This window comes from Aedes albopictus, chromosome 3 (genome assembly GCF_035046485.1).
Source record: "Aedes albopictus strain Foshan chromosome 3, AalbF5, whole genome shotgun sequence".
NCBI lineage: Eukaryota > Metazoa > Arthropoda > Insecta > Diptera > Culicidae > Aedes > Aedes albopictus.
Genome location: NC_085138.1, coordinates 64,668,047 through 64,692,741, shown reverse-complemented (window position 1 = coordinate 64,692,741; position 24,695 = coordinate 64,668,047). Strand labels below are relative to the sequence as shown.

Here is a 24,695-nt window from a genome sequence, read left to right as displayed (position 1 = left end):
AGCTAAAGTGAAATTTGGGCAATTGTACAATTAGTTTCATGTTTATGATCTCTAAATATTATCAGTGAGCGAAATTTGGACCCGCGCGAAATAAGGACACCCCACGGTACAATGAAAATGTGATTTTAAACAATTTTAAACTATTAAGGACATCCTTCCAGTTCTTGTAACTATGGTGTGCCTTTGATATTTGTGGTCGATTTGCCCGCAGCAATTTCTTAACATGAACCTTAAGAATTGTGCTGTTTTCTTGTCATCAGCGATACAAAATTTTCAATCAATATTTTTGACGTGAAATATGTATATTTTTTTTAATTTAATTGGACCAATATCGTGACACACATGTATATGCATCTACATCATACGTTTACGTTGAGCGAAAATTACTTAAGTAAGATTTATAATAAAATTTTCAGAAACTGTTCAACATTTGGGTAGTGTTCAACAATTAGCGAAATACCAGTTCCCCATCAGTTTATTCATCAATGTTTTGGTTAATTTACCTATAAAACGATTTTATCTACCCCGATCCCTCAAAAAAGATTATCTGAAACGACTCAATCACTAAAATATGAAATGGGATTTCACAAAACATAACCTCACTTTAGGAGGCCAATTAAGTGCTGCAAATCTCCTTCCCACTATTAATTCGTCGGTTGATTTTAACCCTTCAGCACGCGCGTTATCAAGCAACCAAAACTGCACCGCGCTCGCGCTGAATACGACGATTGAGATTTTTTGGTAGTGTTGTACTTTTTACAACAGCGCGCGTGCTGAAAGGTTAATTCAAGCATAACTTTAACTTTAACGTAACTCGAGAATGTAAACAAATCCGGGTTAACTGCTGCATGCATGATTCATAAAGCAAATTGAAGAATCCACATCACTGTTTGATGATTTATTGCTTAATTTGTTTAACTAAGCATATTAATCGAAACGACGTATCTAACTATTTTGATGTTTAGAACTTTACTGATAGATACACCGTTTTGATATATGAGAAAACCAAACGACGTATCTAGCCAAAATCAAAAGTAACAGCTGGCACCATACAAAAGCGACGTATCTGGCATGACGTATCTCGAACCAACCCGGTGTATGTGTATTTTTGTCAAAATTCATTGTGAAAATGATATGGAATGAGTAGGTTTTGTTTCTTACCTAGTGCGTGCTATATCCCTGGTGATGTTAAGCACGAAACAACTTATGAAAAGTATTTTTATAAAAAACTATTTTAGTGAAATGGTCGTCAACATTGACCATGAATTTACTCAGATCAGTGAAAAAGTTAGATACGTCGATTTGAAAAATTATGCTTGAATTGCTTTATTAAAGAAAATATGGCCAACATAGTCAAAATTCGAAAAAGCGACTATGACATTAATACATTACTAATCAAAATCAACCGAGAAACGTGGAAAAGAAAGTCCAAACAACATTTTGAAGACAGCTACAGCTGGTTGTAAAAGGTTCCAAAACCTGTCACAAATCCTATAATACTTTTATTAGGTAACCTTCTCAAATCCAACCGACATGAAACTATTGCTTGGGAATAGACTCTACTGAGCTCCGGCGGTTCCTCCGTGTTTATCGAGGCATGTCTGATGCTTATGATCAGCCATACTCCATCTGCAGCCGCTGGTTCGTGATGAACCGTTGAAGTGTTAAAAAAAGGTTATGTGTTTCACTAAAGAACACTACATTACAATAATCAAAATGAAACTCCTTCACTTTAATACCGTCAACCCCTGCGAACTTGGCCAGAGGTTAATAAGGTAAATTAATTTAAAAAAATATGATCGTACCATCTAATGAAGGGTTTCAAAACGTTAGTCGGTAGTTCCAAATTTGCTTGGAAAAATAATATAAAAAAAAACTATCGTTTCTCTGTTTTCGATCATTAATTATTGTAAACGATAACCTTTTGTTGCTGGTTGCCACTTCACATGAGGTCAAGGATTTTATGGAGGTAATATTTGATTACGGTTTCTAATGTTGCGGTATCCCATTGAAATCATATGGGATACCGCAACATTAGGAACAATAGGAAGACAGCAGCCGAAATATTAAGGATTTTTTTTAAATAGGTTTTTGGCAAATCTTAAAGCACACAAAAATGCCTTTTGGTAACATTTCAGTCGAAAAAGTGCTCAATTGCCATTATGTACCGCAACATTAGGAACAATTACCCTACTGAAGTGACCGGTGGAATACAAGTAGCCGGTAAATCCACAACATCGCTCCTGCTGACTCACCGAGCTTATTGTTGACAACCTCCCCTATAATCTTCCGGGCACGCTGTTGTAAACGTTGTAAACGTGCTATCCTCGGTACTCCGGGCTCTGGTCATGATTGTCCGATATCAAGCTTCACACATCAATGGATTTATATGCCTCGTTTGCGTACGCTAGCCGGTTACATTTTGCGGTTCAAATCCACACGTCCAGTAGGATTTTCATTTTCATGAGTTTGGCGGGCACTTTCTCTAGAAAGCAAAGCATAAATATTCGCAATATATTTAAGTAACATTTTTGTATAAAAAACTTACCCGGACATCACCAACATCGCCATGCAAATGCAACCTTCAATCACAAACTGAATTTTAGGAATTTTATGTTTTTTTTTAATTAGCGGGAAAAAAGCTCAACCTGTGAAGTTAGCGGGAAAAAAGCTCAAAACTGTGAACCCAGCAGGAAAAAAGCTCAAAAATGTGAAGTCAGCAGGAAAAAAAATATTTCCTGCTCGAAGTTCGTGCCATGAGGTATAGGCGGCGCTTTAGGGGAGCTTTTTTCCTGCTCGAATTTTCCTGCTCATTTAGCAGAGGTGAGCGGAAGTTACATACGTCGATTCGGCAACGCTGTTTGTTTTGTTTACAACAGCTGCCAACACTTGCTACAAAGCTAGATGTTCAAACTTTGTGCGTGACTTCGTTGTGGTTCAAGTTGTTTTGTTTACATTTTCTAATTATGGAAGATTTTTTTTTCAAAATTTTGTTGAAATAGCGGAGCAATCGAAGAAATCTGAAATTCATTGCAAAAGTGTTACGCTAATCGTATCGGCAGAAGTGAATCAAGAAGCAGCAATGGAAGTTTTTTCGACAAGTTCAGCAACAAAAGTGTCGTCATAAGCATGAGCTTTTGAAAGCAGAATTAATAAATTTTTATCTTTTTACTAAACAAACATATGCCACCAATATCTCGATATTAAAAATAAATAATTTAAATTTATTTAGTTCCGATTGCAATACCGTTCAAACGACGCCTTCCTACGAACGATAAGCACGTTCATTTGGCTCACACTTTGACAGTTCTCTCTGCACGATTGGCTCACAATGGCCGCCTCCGCAGATCTCTATAATGTAGGATTACTAGGACAGACATGTGATACGAGTGTGATTCCTGTACAACGGTACGCAGTGTCAAGAAAATTCTAACAAGACTGACTTGAACTGAGGGATTTTTCAGAAGTGCACTCATTTCAAGCGCAATTGTACAGTGATTCTTGTATCACATGTGTGTTATAAGTATTAGATGACGGGGATCTGACCAAAGTGTACCATCCATAGAAATTTTTATTTTTTAAAGAGGGTAGAGATGGAGAGTTTAAGATTACCAAATTTTAGGCTACCTATGTGGTTTATGAACGGCGCTTAACCCTTTTCTTCCCACGACTTTGTTATAACTATTTCTAAGCCAAGAAAGCGTTTCCAAAAAAAGTGCTTGAATAAAAATTAATGAAAACTGGCCAAATTTTTCAAAATCAACGAAAAAGATTTTACAAAAATCAATAGTTTTTTGATTGTTTATCAATAGTTGCACTATTGAAACAAGTATTTGGCAGTTGGGTTGGGTTGGGTGGCTAATTAGATTACAATTATGTTCTAAATAAAAACTAATGCATCATATTCATCTAATTCCGTTTGGCTCGAGTTCGTCGAAAATCAATGGTGCTCTAGAGAAACCATAGGAAGTAGAGGGCTAAGATAAGTAAGTTTGTCCATTTTGCTATAATCACAGAAAATTACGATGCGAAGTGTAAGCATTAGCACTCGTATGATCATGATGACATCATTTTGAAACTTCAGTATGTATGTACAGTAGACGTTCGATAACTGCAACATGTTTACGTTTCACTTACCGTAATTAAAGTTTTATCGATCATCTACAAAGTTGTTTCTTAGGACATCAACTGTTTTTTTTTTCAATTCTAAATAAAATTGAGTCAAATTGATCTCGTCAAACCAGCGTGTGTTGAATGGGAGACTGAAGGTTACCATTTTCCCGCATATTTAAAATGCAAATCCCCATACAAACATTCCACTCATTTGCGCCAGTTCAGTTTATAACCGATTGAGCTGAAACTTCCATAGTTCATTTTCTCATAGATCTTCTCATGCAAAGGCATGATTCTACAGGGTGCTCCGTGATTTTTGGCAACTTTATCTTCTCACCATACAAATGTGGACCGGTCTAATCCAGCATACGCATCGGTTTGAAAATGCAACTCAGTGTTCACTGCGAGTAAGCAACCTATGAGTTACATTTCCCCATCATTTCGTTTGATGGACCTTCAGATTTGTGATCGGCAATGTGAATAAAGTGTTAAAAGTTGGACATTTTGAAAGCATAAAGCATTAACACATTTTTTTTTAAGAAAATTGTATACTTTCAGGCGTTTTCGTGCTAAATCCACACGGCTACCGACGCTTGAGAATACCATGTTGCTAAACATAATATAAAAATCCAAGCTGTGAAACGATTCTACGTCAGAGCGACCTTATGAAATTCATTCGAATCATTATAAATTGTTTAAAGGTCGTTTCATGCCTATCGTATTATGGTAATCCTAAGATTATTTGGCTGAGCGTACTTCTCAGCGTTCTATAAGTACCTACTTTCACAGTTATTAACTGAGAGCTTCCTCTGCCAATGGCCATTGCAGCCCACACCCCCCCCATGCAAATATGTCAATCACAAACAAAGTTAAAGCTTGAAAGAAAAAACAAGTTTCTGTATTGTGACAACAAAAGGTTCATCACTTACTTTTTAACCATTCAGTAGTTGATCCAGCCGCTATGTTTTGTACTTACAACACGCTGCTGAAAAGTCTGTTACACACAACACCAGCGTGATGTTTGCGGTGGTGGCTGAAAGCCGGAAAGTTAATAGTCAATGCCATTATTATCTTATCTGACTGGAAAATATTGAATTTATTTATGGGTTCGGTATTGACTACTTTAGTTATGAAGTGGGCCACTTGTGAAATATGAATTGAATTTTATAACTGCAAACTATTATTTTGAGTCAACAATAATAAACCAATCCAGGCATATGATTCGAAATAAGTAGATCATGAAATATTTTACTCACACATAATTTTTGTTGAAAAAGGCTTTCGATGTGCTAATATGTAAATACCCTTTAATTATGAAAGAAACAACATTTTATTCAGTAATATAATCAATCATCAATGCAAATTCAGTAAGGAACATAAGTTTCCGGAACGCCAAAGCTCAATTCTTGCCACTTCATACCGTTCCGCTAAAGATTCAAAAATTCAAAACAACAAATAGGGAGCTTCATTCTCCGATCACTTACCACGTCCCTTCTTGCCCTTCTTTTTGCGCCGCGCTTTGCCCTCACCAGTCTTGGTACTCTCTTGCTCCTCTTCCGCGGACTTCTCGGCCTCCTTCTCCTTTGGTGACTCTTTCTTGACCTGTGGATCAGCCTTCGTAGATGTCGCTTTCGTTGCCCTCTCGACCCGTTTTGGTTGCTGCGGTTGGTTCGGTTTGACTGCCTTCGCTTCATTTAGTTTCATGGTTTCATAAATCGCTCGCAGGATCAAAATTTCGCGGTCTTTCTTCTCGAGCTCCGCTTCCATGTTGGTAACCTTTATGTTGAGATAGTTGATGATGATGTCTTTATCATTGGCCTTCTTTGTTTCGTACTCTTGTTTGGCCTCGTAATAGGACACATCTTTTCCAATTCGGATTTGATGGATTTTCCTTTCTCTCTCGTATTTAGGACATTTCCGACTTGAAATGGGATGATCTGCGGAATTACATTTTTTGCAAAATGTTTTTTCGCAGCACACGTTACCCTTCATGGATTCGTGCGAACCGGAACAAATTCCGCATATCGGTGCTTCCTGCGGGCAATCTGGCTTGATGTGTCGAAACTCCCAACACTTGAAGCACTGCTGAAGATCCGTGTAATAAGGGAATGTTTTAAATTTCAGTATTCCAAACTTAACCGTTTTGTACGTTTCAACTGTTGGAGAGTATGTCAGCACCACCATCTCAGTGTCCTTCTTGTGACCACCTTCGATCGTCTTTTTGATCCTCCGGACCTCGATCACGCCCTGTGGAGCCAATTCCCGTTGTATTTCCTCGTCTGGCATGTCGCAACATCCGACCACATTGACAACCCGCCGGATTACGTTGCGATGCGGATGCATGGCGATCGAAACCGAAGTGCCATCGTTTAGCTCTTTTAGAGCGAGCAGCTTCTCGGCATCTTCTGGCTTTTTGACAATGATGCACAAACTTTTTCTCTCGCTTTCCAGCACAAAATCCTCTGTAATGTGTTTGAACGATTCGGCGATGACTTTTATTTGCTCGAGCGTTCTTTTGCGATCATCCAGTTTCATTTGTAAAAACACTTCACGAGGGTCGGCTGGTTTTGGATCTGAACAGTTCGGATTGTCCTCCATAATCGCTGCCATCGTTGGTCGGTTTTGCTAAACTAGGAAAAATGCAAATTAGACTAAACTGTGTAGCAAATTAAAATAAAAAGGGCTTTTTGCAGATAAGAAGGAATTTCTCGGCCTATTTTGAATCACCCAAAAACCGTTTTACTTCGATCGCAGTTGCGAAGAAATGACAATTCAAATAGCAGTCACTAGAAAGTTTCTGCAAGCCATCGGTCAAGAAATTCCTGGAGCGATTTCTTTTAAACACGAAACTGGGCTAAGGAAACAGGATTTTAGCATTTTAAGGGGAGGAATATCCCATTTTGCTATGAATTAGGGGCTGTTCAGTATTCATAAACCACGTGGCAATAGCAGAACCCCCCTCTCCACTCGTAGACTTTTGTCCATACAAAAATTTAGAAATTTGTATAGAGCGTAGACTTTGGTCAGACCCTACCTCCTCCCAAAAATATGGTAAAATATGAAACGAGGCGAGACAGGGGTGTCCAAATTCTACTCAAAATGCTGTCATTTATGGTGGTGGTGGTTGACTTTGATTTGATATCTCAACCGAAAAAAATGAATTTTTGGTATTCTCTGAGTGGACCTTCCAATGGAACCTTTTAGGAGCAAAAGAAAAGAAGTTCTCCCGGTGGAAGTTGCATCGGATGAGTTGATTTGAGCACTTATCTTTTGGATGTGCTGTTAGGGGGTCCATAACAGACTCCGGCTCCCTAATTGCCGATCATAGTTAAACCCTGAGATTCAACCGCGTTCAGTACGTTAATCAAATTTTCACGTTACATTTGTTTAAAATGTAAACAAATCGATTTTGATACCATTCCATAGCATCCCCCAACCACAGACAAACAGACGTAACACTCTTCAAAACGGCTTGGCACATGCATTTAACGATCAATTCAAATTCCATTTGATTTGCGCGATCGTTCCACCAGATGCGCTAGTGTTCGATCGCTTTGAAGTTTGTCAGTGTAAACGTTGCTGAATAATGCAAACGAAAACTACAGGCAATTTGCGTAGTAGTGTGCGTGTCAGCAAAACGTCAAATCGAAATCCATCATGGCCGACAGTTTTGCGCGCGGTTCTACCAACAGGTGGCAGTGTGCTCATGAAAATGACAACGGACAAATTTTTTTGATGAATTTCCTCTAAGAGTTACGTCTGTTTGTCTGTGCCCCAACAGTAACCTACTGTGCAAAGATCACCCGCATAATCGCAAACCTTATCAGAATAAACCCCATCTTCAAAACGGCCAATCACTGCTTTTTTCCCAATCATTCATAAGCCCGTGCTCCAAATGGACCAGTAACGGTAAAATTTTGTTTACATTGGTAGGCCTTCTCGTTTAAAGGACCAACAACCAAAAATTTTCCGAACGGCTCCCGGCCCGAGCGCCGAGAGAATTCTCTCTCTCAAAATGGGCCGAGCCTTGATTCGATGTCAACAACAGACTCACTCGGGTGGCAAACCCACGCTAAGACAATTTTAGAAAGACTCACAATAAGGCCTACACCGGGTGAAACTTTCTAAATTAGCTTAACATGTTCATCTATAATTTTTCATACTTTTTTGATAATTTTTAATGCAATCTTGATTATTGATGCACAGATACATACATTCAATCTTGTGTCATTAGAACGGAAAGCAAGTTGAGAAATTCTCAAACTGTGAAATACGATTAGGAAATGTTATTATTATTGCTATATATTTGACACTTTTACCACTTAAGTGGCATTCGTGCCTGGATTAGGAAATGTGATGGAAAATGTTTGCATCGATTTTTCTCAATGTTTACGTTCTAGGGATAGGCCATTTTCAAATGAATCGCGAGAAATGTGGGGATTTAACTCTATGGGAAATCGCACCCAAATTCTCTATAGATTAATATATGTATAATAATCAGCTGTATTTAGTTATTGGTACCTACTATATCTTACCGCTAAAAACCGTAACTTCTAGCTATGGTTAGTAAAATCCGCCAATCCACCGGGTATCGACACAACAAACAACCTTTGTTTATGCACTTCGGTTTTCCGGCACAACAAAACAGCTTGCGAACGCGCGAGACACACGACAGTCGGAAAGTGCGATGAAAAAAGCGTGCGAGAAAAAAAACATCGCGTCGCAACGCCGAACACATAGAGTCGTTTACAATGCTGAAATAAGAACATTAGGAGTATGCGGTATAAAGTGAGCGCTATTTATTCGTTACAATTTAAATTGGGTTCTTTAGGGGTATCCAGATTATTGCATAATCGGATCTCCGTCCAAAAATTAGTCGAAATATAAAATTTCATCATTTTTGATGCCCGGGAACTATTATTAAGATGCTTTTAAAGTTTGTATGGGGAACATTTTTTGTTGAGGGCGAACTGTCACTTTATCGATTGAACTGTCATTCTATGGTCTATTCATATGGTTTAGGAGAAAAATCGATTCTCGCGTGTGGGGAAACTTCGGGTTTCACCCGCGACAACAATGAGGACTCGTTGAATAAATGTACGACTCGTGTTGCAAAAAAAAAATCATGTTTATACCACTCGTTGCATAAACAGCTATTCTTTTATATTGTCGGGCCGCCACCAAACCGGACTTCGCACAATCAAGTCGCGACGCGACCCAACTCGCGACGTTTTTAAATCATGTCAAAGGTAGTGCGCATCCTTCCCGTTGTTGTCAGCAACACAGCGCACTAGATGCGAAACAGTTGCGACACTTGTGGACCAAGAAAATGGCAATTTTTGATTGAATGTCGGTCTTGATTCCAACCGGATAGACAATAATTAACTGAGAACTTCTTTTACCTAGAGTGACTGGAAGGGAGAGTGGCGTCATGTTCCAATTTTGACAGTCGTTTGGAACGGGAATTTGTATGGAGTTGACAGATGATCGCTGTTCCAATTTTGACATTGACGCCACTCTCCCTTCCAGTCACTCTACTGTTACCAATTGACCATTTCTGCATATGAACACGTGACAGGCACGTCAATTATGAGCATATCTTGTTTTTACTGATGTGGAATCGATCCCATACACGCTCAACATGGTCATGTTGAAAACTCGCGCGTGTACTTTTACCCCGTCAACATTACATTGTCATTGCAACTGGCAATACAGTGGTTTTTCGGTTTTATCACGATCAAAAAAAAAAATTACCGTGATATAAACGAAACCGTGAATTTGGTGAAACGAGAAAAAAATGTATTTTTTTTATTCAAAATTGTTCAGCTGCAAAATGTATGAGTCGTAGTTCACATTTTTTAACAGCTTTGGTGGACTGGGCAATGCTGTATTGGTTTTATGTTGATTTTGGAATGTTCTAGAACAAGTGTGATAAAAACGAAACGAAAACCGTGATAAAATTGAATAGAAAACCGTGAATTTGGGCGAGTAGTGATTAAAACGACTAGTGATAAAACCGAAACGCCACTGTACAGTTCTCTAAATCTTGGGTGCATTGCTTAACCAAGTCCTAATAATGACCTACAACACACCTTCAGCTTTCTAGTCGCATCATTTTTTTCATTCACGGAAAAATCCTTCATTTTACAACCACGTGGTCAATTACTACTACGTTTATCATTACAACAAGTGGAAAGTAATAAAATATGCATTCGTCTGTCCCTGTTCTTTCATTTATACGTAGGTAATAATCAAATCAATTCATTTTTTCCTTTTCTTACACAGGAAGGCGACAAGATTCCGTCGATCGATTTGTTCGAGGACTCCCCCGCAAACAAGGTCAACATGGCTGACCTTTGCGCCGGCAAGAAGGTTGTCCTGTTCGCCGTTCCCGGAGCTTTCACCCCGGGCTGCTCCAAGACGCATCTGCCGGGCTACGTCGATCGGGCCGATGCCATCAAGTCGTCCGGAGTGCAGGAAATCGTGTGCGTCTCGGTAAACGATCCGTTCGTTATGTCCGCCTGGGGCAAGCAGCACAACACCGGCGGCAAGGTACGCATGCTGGCCGACCCGGCTGCCGTTTTCACCAAGCAGCTCGAACTGGGTGCCGATCTGCCCCCGTTGGGTGGACTGCGCTCCAAGCGGTACTCGATGGTTCTGGAGGACGGCGTCATCAAGTCGCTGAACGTGGAACCGGACGGCACCGGCTTGTCCTGCTCGTTGGCTGACAAAATCAAAGTCTAAATGGTTTGGCGATGGATCACATACTAGTTACACAAGCTACTGAATCGAATTTATCGGCCAAATGCGATTAAATGTGTCATACCAATGCACCGCGTTAGAGCACAACCCGTTGATGAAAAAAAAAGAAAAGATATCTGCATGTGATCCAGCACATTCTGCTGCACCAACAAAAATGTTGAATCTAGCGTCTCGATCGAGGCAACCTCTCCTTATAAACCTAAGTGGATCAATTACTAAGAATTAAAACTACCTTTCTAAAACATTGGCGAGTGGAACGTTTAAGAAAGATCATGCTTGTACAATTATAATGTAATCAAAAGTTCTCTTCGAGATATGCAAACTTGTGCTTAAAGTTTTGCTATTAAAAAAAAAAACACAACTAAAATTACCTAAACTAGAATATCTGAGAACTAAATTCGTTAAGCGTTACTTTTGTAGACCCCGATTTGGATACAATAAATATTTGCTACAGTTAAATGGAAAGAAATATCTATACCTAATAGAGATGAAAGAAAACTTTTATTCTCCTCAAGGCTTTCTGGATATCAGGACAAATTGTGGCCTTCTTTCATGAGAACAACTACTTAAACCATGATGAATTAGTGATATGTTTCATGCTTCCAAAGACGATTGTATTGCGACTAGTAAAATGATAAAGTAAGAAGGAGGTAACCACTGTAGTGAACGTTCCTTGAGCGACTACGATTTTTGTTCTATTGCTTGCGCCGATGCCATATGCTGCTCTCTTAGCTCCAGGTCCTGCTTCAGCTGCTTGGTCAGTTCAATCTGCTGCTGAAGGTTGTACATGTTCTCGATCTTGCGTTGCTGTTGCCGTTGGATGTCCCTTATAACTCCTTCATGCAGTTTGGCTCTGTGCAAAAGTTATCCATTATGTTGTTTATGCAATCATGTTTTCCTACATTACCGCATAGCTTACCTGTCGGAGGTCTGCTTGTAGTGCACGTATCCTATAATGCCACCGGTACAGATACATGCTCCGATGAATACGATTTTGGAAGTTGTGGACATTGTAATGTAACGCAAATTTAAAAATCTAGAATCAAAAGATCCGGCGAGTTTCGCGTCTTGATAAGTTGAGAGAACCACCCGCCCGCTACACCTCCTGGATCAGCTGTCAACGGTAGCCAAAACAGAAGCGCAAAAAACATCGAAAAGGCACGACCCACTTTTGGTCGAATACAAAAGACTTGTTCTTTTATTCGAGCAGTTCTAGATTGAGTTTATATAAGGGCTAAAGAAACATGATCAACTCTCTTCTTCAAATTTTACTAAAATTTTTAAAGACAGACTTGTTAAGGTGCTCATAACCACTTTTGACAGTTAAATTTTGGCAAGTTGGCTCTATTTGTCCCTATTCGTTTTTCGAGAGTGACAAATGTTTTTGTTTGTCCAGTACACCTTGGTCAAAATTTAAATGTCAAAAGTGGTCAAATATTTTACGTTGGTCAAAGAGTGTCATACTATCTTTAGAATCCCAAAATGGCCATCATAATGGCCGACTTTGGCACCTACTCACGATTTCGAGTGCACAAATCTCTTTGTAAACCGAGTCGTAAACAAAATCAGCGCACCTGAGCTTCTTATTTTAAGCTTATTAAATTGAGCAAGAACAGAATAATGTTGTTTGAAGCTTGCAGGCCCGGATTAAGGATTGTGGGGGCCCGCGGCCCGAGCGGATGTGGAGGCCCTTCTGAGAGGTGACCAAAAAAGTTTTTCCTTATTTTCGAACAGTACTTGAGCAATATGAAAAATAAAGCTAATGTTAGCAACCAAAAAAGGTTTTTGTGGAAGCCCTTAAAATGTGGGGGCCCGGGGCCCGGGCCCCCCCGGCCCCCCTTAGATCCGGCCCTGGAAGCTTGCTTCTAGAGATTTGTGCGTCTGAAGTTCTGATGCAGTGTTGGAGCGGGATGTAAAGAAGTTTGTCCTTAAATTATGGATAACTGACACTGAGGAAGATTACAAGTGGTAGTCTAAATACGCGTATCTGTCAAAGGATATGCAAAATAGGGCGGAATTAAAAGGTACGAAACTGATTACACTCATTCGAATAGGGTATTCTGCTTAGAGGGTTCGAAAAGTCGGTACAAGATCATTCTAATCATTATGAATTATTTAAAGGCCATTCCTTAAGTTGGGCCTCATGATAATCTTATGTTTATTTGGCTGAGTGTATGGTTGCACTTTTGTGGCCATCAAATGCTAGGTTGCGATGCAATCTTGTGTCCAAGCAAAAATAAATACAATCGAACTAACATCATGAGAGTTTACGTGCGAATCAAACGGTGCGCTTATATTTTTGAGGTTCTTTTGTTAACTGTATCTCAGGACATGCCTTGAACCTTCGGAAACATTGTTTCAATCGAGGTTTCAATTCCCATTCGTTGTCTTTTTTTTTCTATCACAGGAAGAACATTAGGCAATCCATGACGACTTTTCGCGATGGAGGTGACAGCCAAAAGTGTATACACAGTGTGAGTACAACTTAACAAAGTTTCGTCAAGTGTCGTTGGCGCTTAACAAATTCCTTTGTGTTCAACTGTCACCCCGATCATCGGATGTCAAAACTACATGGTAAACAAAAAAATCAGCTGATCGCATCTGTTCTGGCATCACGGCGCCGCATCACGTTTGATTGTATTGATAGTGTGAAAATGCGTATGATGTTATGACAGTTGAGCAAACAGTTTGGTAGAATCGCAACGTGGAAATAAGTGGGGTTGAATTTGCCACTATTAATTGAGGTAATAATTTAATTTTAATTGATATCTAATGAATTATATAAATAATTATACGACTCTAATAGCTTTGCACATCGAGTCGACAAAACCGCCTTTAAGGACAGAGTTTGTGAGCGAGAATTTAGCGGAGAAGACTATGTAAGATAACCTGTTTTGTATCATGTAACATAAATAATAAATGAATTGGATTTTTTCAGCTTTGAGCTGCTGCTACAAAAACGCACTGCTGCGAAGTCTATAATACAGTCCGAACATTCTCAAAGATAGCCACTCATTATGTCCGATAAAGGTGAGCGCTATGATTGTCGATCGTGTGACCGACCAAACTCAGCTGATATCGGGATGGTTGCTTGTGATGAATGTTCCACCTGGCACCATTACTCATGTGTCGGCGTGTCTCCGGGAGTTGAAACACGCCCATGGCGTTGCAACAAGTGTGCTATTGCATCTACATTAGCATCGACGTCTAAAGAACAACGCCGGCGAGATGGACCCGATTCGTTGACACCTCCTAACCCTCCTAAGGAGGTCGCAAACCGTGACTCTCGTAGCGTTCATAATCAGGTGGATGGTAACAAATCGTTGGATGGAAGAACTAATGCATCCGGTACTTCCAGTGTTCGTTCCCGAGCACGTCTAGCCCTACTGCGATTAGAAAACGAGCGTCTATTGGAACAGTCCAGGTTGGAAGAAGAACGTTTACGACTCGAGGATGAACGAATCCAGAGGGAGAAGGAGAGGGCGCTTCGTGCAAAGGAAATTGCGGCTATGGAAAAGTACTTGCAGGAAAAGCTCGAATTGGAAGAAATCATAAATGACGATAGTAGTTCCAAGGCAAGTAGCTCTAATGCTAGCGGTGGCACTAAAGCCAAACAAACCAAGGCTTGGCTGATAGACCAACACATGCAGTCTGATTCCAACATGAACAGCAGATGCGTTGAGCCACCAATAGGCAGCTTCCCACCCGGATCGTTTGCACCTGTACCCGAGGTACCGGAAGCTAGAGCCCTAATGATCGACCAGTCGGTCCACGGGGTGGGGCCTAGTGCAAATCAGCTGGCTGCGAGACAGATATGGCCCAGAAAGCTTCCTACGTTCTCCGGAGATCCAAGTGAGTGGCCCATATTCTATAGCAGTTTTGAAACTGCTAACATGGCCTGCGGGTTTTCGAATGTCGAAAATATCATCCGATTGCAAGAGTGTTTGCGAGGACCAGCAAGGGAAGCCGTCGTTACCAAATTGATGTTTCCGCAGAGTGTGCCGATGATCATAGAAACATTAAAGCGCTTATACGGAAGACCTGAGCTTTTAATCAAGACTTTGCTTGCGAAAGTTCGAAGTGTAGAAGCTCCTAAACCAGAAAGACTCGATACGTTGATGAACTTTGGAATGGCTGTGCAGCAGTTGTGCGATAGTCTGGAAGCAGCGAACCTAAAGGCACACCTTTCTAACCCAGCGCTACTCGACGAGCTAGTGGATAAACTTCCTGCAGCGATCAAACTAGACTGGGTTAGACACAAGCGAGCATTTCCAGATCCAACGTTAAAGGAGTTTGGAGGCTTCATGACAGCACTTGTTGAAGACGCCAGCGAAGTTACAACATTGTTGCAACCGAGAACGGATGTCAATAAGCAGGAAAAGGGGAAATCACGCGAACGAGGTCATCTGAACACCCACATTTTCAATGAGCTTGATTCACAGGATGGCATCGACAGGAAGCCTTGCCCAATATGCGAGCGTACTGACCACCGTGTTAGAAATTGCGAAAAGTTTCGACAGATGGATGTCCAATCACGAATTGCAGCCGCCGAAAGATGGAAGCTCTGCGAGGTGTGTTTATTTGACCATGGACGTTGGAAGTGTAGATCCAGATTTCATTGCACTGTTGGTAGTTGCCGCTCAAGACATCATCCGCTGTTACATCGCCCGATATCACCTGCTGAAGTCCAAGCAGACTGCCATACCCATGGTAAAGTAGGAAAATCAGTACTTTTCAGAGTTGTGCCGGTCACGTTATACAACGGGGATAGGTACGTCGATACGTATGCCTTCCTCGATGAAGGCTCCTCTTTCACCCTGATAGAATCCAGCGTTTCGCGTAGTCTTGGACTGGAAGGAAAATTGGAACCATTAGAAATGAGATGGACGTCAAATGTGGTTCGAAATGAAAAGGACTCTCGGCTAGTGGACGTTGAAATTGCTGGTCGAGGAAAGCAGGAGCGACACCTACTCAAAGAAGCCCATACGATCAATGGTTTGAATCTCCCTAGACAAAGCTTATCATTTGAGGATTTGAGCAAATGCTTCCATCATCTGCAAAACGTCCCAGTATCGTCCTATGCAAATGCAGTTCCAAAACTACTGATTGGTTTGCAAAATTTGGAGTTATTGGCACCTATAGAAAGCAAGATCGGTCAACCTGGCGACCCGATCGCGGTGCGTAGCGTCTTGGGTTGGGCTATCTACGGCCCGGGTGGAAAAGTAATGCAGAATCACTTGAACCATCACAATTGCAAATGCCCTGCTGATGACGAATTGAACGAAATGGTTCGGCAACGGTTTGTTCTTGAGGATGTAGGAGTGTCACCGACGCTATTGCCCGAACCTGCTGAAGAAAGAAGAGCTAGAAGGATGTTGGAAATGACGACCAGACGAGTGGGTGACCGATTTGAAACAGGTCTTTTGTGGAAGACCGACGAAATCAAGTTTCCTGATAGTCGAGCCATGGCCTTGCAAAGGATGAAGTGCTTGGAAACCAAATTAGCGAAAGACCCCGAATTGAAGGCCAATGTACAACAACAAATTCAACAGTATGTCCAAAAATCGTATGCACATAAAGCAACGGAGAAAGAACTTGCGGAAGCGGATCCAAACCGAGTCTGGTACCTCCCATTGAACGTCGTGCATCATCCTCGGAAGCCGAATAAAAAGCGACTAGTGTGGGACGCAGCCGCTCGAGTAGATGGTGTGTCTTTAAATTCCCAACTCTTGAAAGGTCCGGATCTGCTCGTATCACTTCCCTCTGTAATCTGCAAATTTCGAGAACGGCGCATTGGCTTTGGAGGCGATATTCGGGAAATGTTCCACCAAATCCGCATTAGGACGGTGGACAAACACTCCCAAAGATTCTTCTTCCGCTTCAACCTCAATCAACCACCAGACGTTTACGTGATGGACGTTGCGACGTTTGGAGCGACGTGTTCGCCTTGCTCTGCTCAGCACGTTCTGAAGGTCAACGCTGAAGAGCACGTGAACCTTTTTCCTGAAGCTGCGAAGGCAATTGTGGACAAGACCTATATGGACGATTATTACGATAGTGCAGATACCACAGACGAAGCAGTAGCTCGTGCGTTACAAGTGAGGGACATTCATAAAAACGGGGGATTCGAAATGAGGAATTGGTCGAGTAATAGTCCCGAAGTGTTGCTGAAATTAGGACAAACCGTTGAACCCCCAGGACCTTCGTTTGTCTGTGATAAAAGCGACGGATGGGAAAGGGTGCTGGGAATGATGTGGGACCCTGTTAAAGACGTCTTTGTGTTCTCTACCGATCTCCGAGGGGAACTGGCTGCTTACATTGCTGGAGATAAAAGACCAACAAAACGAATGGCTCTGCGGTGCATTATGAGTCTCTTCGATCCATTGGGACTCCTTGCACCGTACTTGGTGCACGGAAGGATGCTGCTTCAAGACGTCTGGCGTTCAGGTGTATCATGGGATGAAGAGGTGCAAGATGAAGAATTCGCAAAATGGAGACGCTGGACTGAACTTCTGAAGGGGATCGGCCAACTGGAGATTCCGCGTCACTACTTTAGCCGTGCAAGACAGGATGCCTGTAGAACTTTACAACTACACGTATTTACCGATGCTAGCGAAGCGGGGTACGGCTGTGCTGCATATTTCCGGATACTCGATGGCAGCAATGTAACATGTACTCTGGTGATGGCAAGAAGTAAAGTGGCTCCGCTGAAGCACCAATCTATCCCGAGAATGGAGTTACAAGCTGCACTTTTGGGAGCACGCCTTGTGCAGAATGTTTGCGAAAATCATACAATTCAAGTCAATGATCGGTTCGTGTGGACGGATTCAACTACGGTACTTTCATGGATTCGATCGGATCATAGAAGATACATGCAGTATGTGGCTCATCGTGTAGGAGAGATCCAGTCGTTGACCGAGCCTAAGAATTGGAGATGGGTTCCCACAAAGGACAACGTAGCGGATGCCTTAACAAAGTGGGGTAAAGACACCGAACCAACTTCGCATGGCAGGTGGTTCAATGGTCCATTGTTTCTTAACCAACCCGAGGTCGATTGGCCACCGCAGAAAGCAATTCCGTTAAACACCGGGGAAGAACTTCGGGCCCGTTATGCACTTATCCACGTACCAGTACCTGAACCGTTCATAGATGTCGAACGAATTTCTAAATGGAAGATTCTTGTTCGTACAATGGCCCAAGTTCTTCGATTTGTTTCCAATTGTCGTCTGCGAGTTGAGGGCAAACCAGCGGAAACGGTAGAAGCGACATCCTTACAACAACGATACCTGAAATGTCTAACACCAACGGTTAGAGTTCCGCTGCAGCAGAGCGAATACTTAAAAGCGGAACAGTTACTTTGGCGTATAGCACAGGCCGAATGTTTTCCGGATGAGGTGAAGATCTTGACTCATAACCGAGATTTGCCGCTACAGCAATGGAAGAAAATCGACAGAGCGAGTAAAATATACAAATCTTCTCCATTCATCGACGAATTTGGAGTAATGAGAGTTGACGGTAGGACGACTAATGCGAAATATCTACCGTTTGATTGTCGTTTCCCCGTGATATTACCAAAGGACCATCTCATAACGACTCGTCTGGTGGAACATTACCATCGCATCTGTGGGCATACGAATAAGGAAGCCGTTGTAAACGAAATTCGTCAGCGGTTCGATATTTCTCATCTACGCGCTGTGGTGGACCGAGTAGCCCAGGACTGCATGTGGTGCAAGATTAAATCGAGCAAGCCACATTTCCCGCGGATGGCGCCCCTACCCGAACAACGTCTTACTGCATATGTTCGTCCATTCAGCTATGTCGGAATAGATTACATGGGTCCGTTGGAAGTGACCGTTGGGCGACACAAAGAGAAGCGATATGTCGCGGTATTCACCTGTCTAGTTGTCCGCGCTATCCATCTAGAAATCGCCTTTGATCTATCCACGGACTCCTGCATAATGGCAATCAAACGCTTTGTTCGAAAGCGAGGGTCGCCGCTCGAAATATTCTCCGATAACGGGACCAATTTCGTTGGCGCAAGTCGTCAGCTAAAAGAGCAAATCCAACGAATCAATGAATCATGTGCAGAAACTTTTACCGATGCTCATACGAAATGGTCGTTCAACCCCCCGTCGGCGCCACACATGGGGGGTGTGTGGGAACGGATGGTGCGCAGCGTTAAGGACGGAATGAAGGCAATTGACGATGGACGTAAACTCACCGATGAAGTCTTGCTGACAGTTTTAGCAGAAGTTGAAGGATTCGTAAATGCCCGTCCATTAACTTACATGCCTGTAGATAGAGAAAATCTGGAGGCGATAACGCCCAATCATTTTTTGATTGGAGGATCATCACCAAGTCATGAACCGCTAAGGATGTCGACGGATCTCGGCGCTATGTTGCGAAGCAGCTACCTACGGAGTCAGTACATAGCCGATAAAGTATGGAGCAGATGGCTAAAAGAGTATCTACCTACAATCAACAAACGCTCTAAATGGATCGATGATGTTCGAGCAGTTCAAGTAGGGGACCTGGTGTATGTTGTCGAAGGCGACAGAAGGACTTGGACCCGCGGAAGGATTGAGGAGCTCATAACCGCGAAAGATGGACGGGTCCGGCAAGTGATCGTACGTACCGCATCTGGGCTATTAAGACGGCCAGTGGTGAAGTTGGCGCTTATGGAGATAGGAAAGACTCGTGAACCCGAGGAAGAGCAAGATGATCTTCACTTGGATCCACGGGGTGGGGGATGTTCTGGCATCACGGCGCCGCATCACGTTTGATTGTATTGATAGTGTGAAAATGCGTATGATGTTATGACAGTTGAGCAAACAGTTTGGTAGAATCGCAACGTGGAAATAAGTGGGGTTGAATTTGCCACTATTAATTGAGGTAATAATTTAATTTTAATTGATATCTAATGAATTATATAAATAATTATACGACTCTAATAGCTTTGCACATCGAGTCGACAAAACCGCCTTTAAGGACAGAGTTTGTGAGCGAGAATTTAGCGGAGAAGACTATGTAAGATAACCTGTTTTGTATCATGTAACATAAATAATAAATGAATTGGATTTTTTCAGCTTTGAGCTGCTGCTACAAAAACGCACTGCTGCGAAGTCTATAATACAGTCCGAACAGCATCTGTCTCATGGATTGCCTTATTGAGGTTGATCTCCTATGTAAAACTCAATAAGGCTATCTGACATTTAATCATTTTTTTCTTTTTGGCTGCCTGAAAGAATGGGTTTATTTTCATACGGTAGCGTTTCCCTGCAAAAACAGTAAACAAAAATTGTGATGCGACGCGGGTCAGACGTCAAACTCGTTTTGACATCGATTTTGACATTGACAGTGCTTTTTGGTTGGGTTTTGCCCCAGAACCAGTGAACATTCAACCACAGATAAACACCTTGAACGATTTTCATGGAAGTCCATCGCCCAGTTTACACTACCATCACCTGGTGGAAAAGTTACACGAATCACTGTGTTGTGCAATATCGTCAACAGAAGGCGCTAGTGTGAAACGTCAAACGCATAGAAAAACGATGCGCGCGCCTCTAGTTGTGAAAGCCACAACAATGAAAATTTAAAATGATCGTTAAAAGCGTGGTCGATGGAAATTTCGCAAATGTTACGTCTGTTTGTCTGTGATTCAACCATCGAGACAACCCATCTAACGAGCTCTCAACGAACGAAAAGGCACTGTAAAACAGTGTCAGCTCTGTAGTAGTTATAGCAGCCGTTAAATGGAAAATTTTATTTAGTAATAAATCTCGACCCTCCTAAAGATAATGAATAACCTAGAGAGTAACTTTCAATTCCGAAATTAAAAAAAAAAAAAATTTAATTAAACTTAAGCGTGTAGACAACGAGAGACTCAGACTGCAATAAATTCTGACTCGGGGAGGTGACTGCCGAAACTGATGGCAACTATGAAAAGTCAATCTTCGGAACCGTTTTAGTCTGCTCAATAATATGCAGCTTATTGAACGGGAGAAGAGAAAGAGAAAATAGAGCACCCGAAGATGCTCTGGTTGGTGGGTAAAAGAGAAGAGCCTAGGTGAAAGGAAAGGGAAGGAAAGAGAGAGAATATGGGTATGCGGTTCGGGGAAACATATGTGTTCGTGAGATGGCGTTTGGATGTTAGGAGGGGAATGTTAACGAACGAATCATACGAGGGCATTGGACTTCGTTTTGAAACGAGACGGCATTCTGTTGGTTATTTTCGGCGCGATAGGACGTACTTGCGGACGATGGCGTCTAAAAGGAAATCGGGCCGGGAACAAGGCCGGGAATTGTCCGCCGAAAGGCACGACAATGGTGCAGCTGGTAATACGGAGGACGAACCTACCCGGTAAGTTTTATTCAACGCAAATCCTACTTTATTTTTGAGATAATTGGTTTCAAATCGAGGATAAATTATCAAAAAAAAGGTGGTTCATATTAACAAAATGGCTACAGAGTGCTACTGGAACTAAAAGAACACGTGGTCTAATAAGAGGGTGGTTGCATGTATGCGGTTAGAAGCGGAAGAAGTCAAAAGATACGAAAGTGTGCCAAATGCGGAAGAGTGAAAAAAAAAGTCACAAGTGAATGCAAACGAAAAAAAAAATGTCGTTAGAAGCTATAAAGATACGAAAAAAAAAAAGAAATCGGTCTTGAAAAAAAGGATGGAAGAAAAAAAATAGAGGAACGGAGAATAGACAAAATACCAAAAAAATGAGCGGTATTCCAAAAAAAAAAAAAAAATGGCGCGAAGAAACAAAAAAAAATACCAAAAAAAAGAGCGGTATTAAAAATAAAAAAAATGGAAGCAAAAAAAAAATAATGAAAAAATAATGGAGGAACAAAAAAAAATAATAATAAAAAAAATGAGCGGTGTTCAAAAAAAAACGAATGAACTTTGATAAAGTGCTTCGTGATTTCATATTCAAATCATATTAATAAACAATCGAAAAAAATAGATAATAACGACCATAATTTTGTTCATGTGCGGATGTTTCAGAAAATCGAAAAAGAAAAACACGAAATTGGAAACGGCACTCAAGGAGTTGGCAGCGGCAAAGGCGAGTAACGCGGTACTGAGTGAGGAGTGGAATAAAGCTCAGGAAACGATCAGATCACTTCAAACAACCTTGAATGCACCCCGGAGTGAGTCTAGCGACGCAAACAGCGATGAATTTATCAGGGAGGTAGGGCCATCTAGTACGTACCGCCTCGGAATGCAAAGGGAGACTAGTACGGAGCTTTCCCGCTTCATGTCTTCCGTCAACCAGATGTCGCTTTCCTCGGTCACCGTACCCGAATGTAAACCATCGGCGGGAAGTGAAGAGATCGGACGTCAGGATTTCGAGGCTTGGAAGGACCTATTGGTAGATACCATGAAGCTTGCCGGGGTTGTGGACGAGCCCACGCAGTTCATCATTTTTAAAGTGAAGGCCGGACCAAAACTCCTGGAGATTTTTAAGAACACGAAATCGTCTGTTGAAGCTCCCGATCCAAGTCTACAGCCATTTGCAAATGCAATGTTCCGTTTGAAGGCTTACTTCACATCGGGATCAGATGTCATGCTTCAAAGACGGAAGCTAGCATTGATGGAACAGAGATCGGACGAAAATGATCTTTCGTTTGTCTTACGAGTGGGGGCAACGGCAAGACTGTGCGAGTTTGCCGAAGACAAAGAATTCGAGGAAGTGGTAGGAGCAGTGGCAGAACACGCACAGAACAGAGAGGTGCGCACCGCAGCTCTGAAACTGCTGAGCAGGAAAGGCACACTTACCGACCTAGTCAACGAGGTCCGCGAAATAGAAGCGATCCGGCTAAATGAGGAATATTTCAACAAGAAACATGGCGGTCTGAATCAGGCTACGATAGCGCGTGTAACGGACGGAGATAATCGCCAGCGATTCAGCGGAAGGCAGACAAGTTACGGGCGCGGCAGGTATGGTATGCAGCAGCCTCACCGAGGTGGAGCCGCACCGGCTCGGGGCCAAGCGAATTGGAGAGGATCAAGCAGTTCGATTCCCGAGCGATGCTTCAGATGTAACAGTCTGTTCCACAAACCGATGGACTGTTTCGCAGTGGATAAGGTATGTCGGAACTGTGGCGTAACAGGACACTTACAAAGGGCGTGTCGAACTTTCGTACGAGGACGGCCGATGCAACTCCCAGGAGAACGAGATCGAAAAGTATCGGAGATTGCCGCAGTGAGCACGAAGGATGAGACCAACACAGAGGATCAGTTGGTTCAGAACACCGTAAGTGATATGTCTTAATCATTCATACGATATTTTGAAGTAATGTAGAGAAAAATATGGTCACTTCTTGCCAACACCACTGAATTGAATTTTATAAGCAGGAGGAATTTAAAATAAATAACTTTAAAAGAAATGATTAATATTCGTTCTGACAATATTTCAAAAAAAAAAAAAAAAACAGAAAAAAAGTCATTCGAAGATGTTAACCAAGCTGCGATTGTTTGTTCCGACAGGTAATGACATCCCAAGAGCAGGGCAACGTACCTCCCCAAATCGCTCAGATATCTAACATGCGAGATGACGGAGTAATAAGGGCCCTAGTGGCGGGATACCCTTGTGACTTCCTCATAGATTCGGGGGCTCAAGTCAACACGTTGACTGAGCACTCATTTAACAAGTTGATCGAGAACGAAGCATGTAAGAAAGGTTTGCATAACATCCAATACGGAGCAGACCGAACACTGAAAGCCTACGCAGTACCTGGAAATATTCCAGTAATAGGGACCTTCGAAGCTTTTATGTTCGTATCGGAGGACCGACCAGTGCTCCTGGAAAAATTCTATATCGTCCAGGAATTGCAGTCGTTACTAGGTAGGCCTACCGCAACACGCTACTGCGTACTATTACTCGGTCTTCAGGTTCCTGTCGCTTCGGATACATCTCGAAATTGTCAGGGTCTAGGTTTCGACATCGCATCCGTAAGTTGTGAGAAAGCTTTTCCGAAGTTCAACATTCCTCCGGTTGTTATTCGATACGATAAGACCAAACCTCCGTGTCGGAATATATTCTTCAACATTCCGATCGCTGTAAAACCACGCGTGGAAGAAAGGTTGCAGCAGTTAATGGCTGCTGACATCATCCAAAGGGTAACAGATGAAATGGACCCTTCGTTTTGCTCCTCCATGCTGGTTATCCCAAAGGGCAAAGACGATTTCCGTTTGGTTATTGACCTACGAGGTCCTAATCAATACATTCTTCGCACTCCCTTTGCAATGCCAACCCTCGAAAAAATTTTGGCGGAATTGAAAGGAGCCAAATGGTTCTCGACCATTGATTTAAGCAATGCCTTTTTTCATATCGAGCTCCACGAAGACAGCCGACACTTAACCAACTTCATGACGGAGTTTGGGATGTTCCGCTGCGTCCGATTACCGTTCGGCCTCTGTAATGCTCCGGACATTTTTCAAGAAGTGCTCCAACAGAAAATCTTGAATGGCTGTGAAGGTGTCAAGAATTATCTCGACGATGTCTTGATATTCGGGGCGACCAAAGAAGAACACGACCGTAACTTGGCTGCAGTGCTGGAACGTTTCGAAGAACATGGAGTTGAGATCAACCAGTCCAAGTGCGTTATTCGTAGCCAAAGCCTTCCCTTTTTGGGGTTCGTTTTAACCCCGGAAGGTTGGCAAATTGAAGAAGAGAAGCTGACGGCTATCAGGGATTTCCGCCGACCAGTAAACTGTTCGGAGGTGAAAAGTTTCCTTGGGCTTATCACCTTTGTAGATCGCTTTCTGGTACACCGAGCCACGGAAACAGTACACCTTCGGAGCTTGGCCA

The 24,695-nt window shown here is 42.2% G+C and overlaps 2 protein-coding genes across 2 annotated transcripts in view; one reads left to right on the top strand and one right to left on the bottom strand.

The window, feature by feature from the left end:
• The window catches only part of LOC109415663 (peroxiredoxin-5, mitochondrial), a 64,253-nt gene extending 52,919 nt beyond the window's left edge, over positions 1-11,334 (top strand). The window contains exon 2 of the mRNA XM_019689579.3: positions 10,399-11,334. Within this exon, the coding sequence (XP_019545124.1) occupies positions 10,399-10,857 (459 nt within the window). The 3' untranslated portion in view covers positions 10,858-11,334. The remainder of the gene's footprint in view (positions 1-10,398) is intronic.
• A 122-nt stretch (positions 11,335-11,456) lies between these two features.
• Positions 11,457-11,983, bottom strand: LOC109415664 (protein PET117 homolog, mitochondrial). The gene is made up of 2 exons (XM_019689580.3): positions 11,795-11,983; positions 11,457-11,728 (listed from the first exon to the last, which is right to left on the bottom strand). Exons 1-2 carry the CDS (start codon positions 11,884-11,886, stop codon positions 11,557-11,559), a joined length of 264 nt encoding a protein of 87 aa, XP_019545125.1. The 5' UTR covers positions 11,887-11,983; the 3' UTR covers positions 11,457-11,556.
• Positions 11,984-24,695: the final 12,712 nt, after the last annotated feature.

Excerpts from the sequence above, each read along its gene's own strand:
- LOC109415664 (XM_019689580.3), bottom strand. The coding sequence starts at position 11,886 with ATGTCCACAACTTCCAAAATCGTATTCATCGGAGCATGTATCTGTACC. Across the intron at positions 11,729-11,794 it reads TACAAGCAGACCTCCGACAG|AGCCAAACTGCATGAAGGAG; the intron begins GTAAGCTATGCG and ends ACTTTTGCACAG.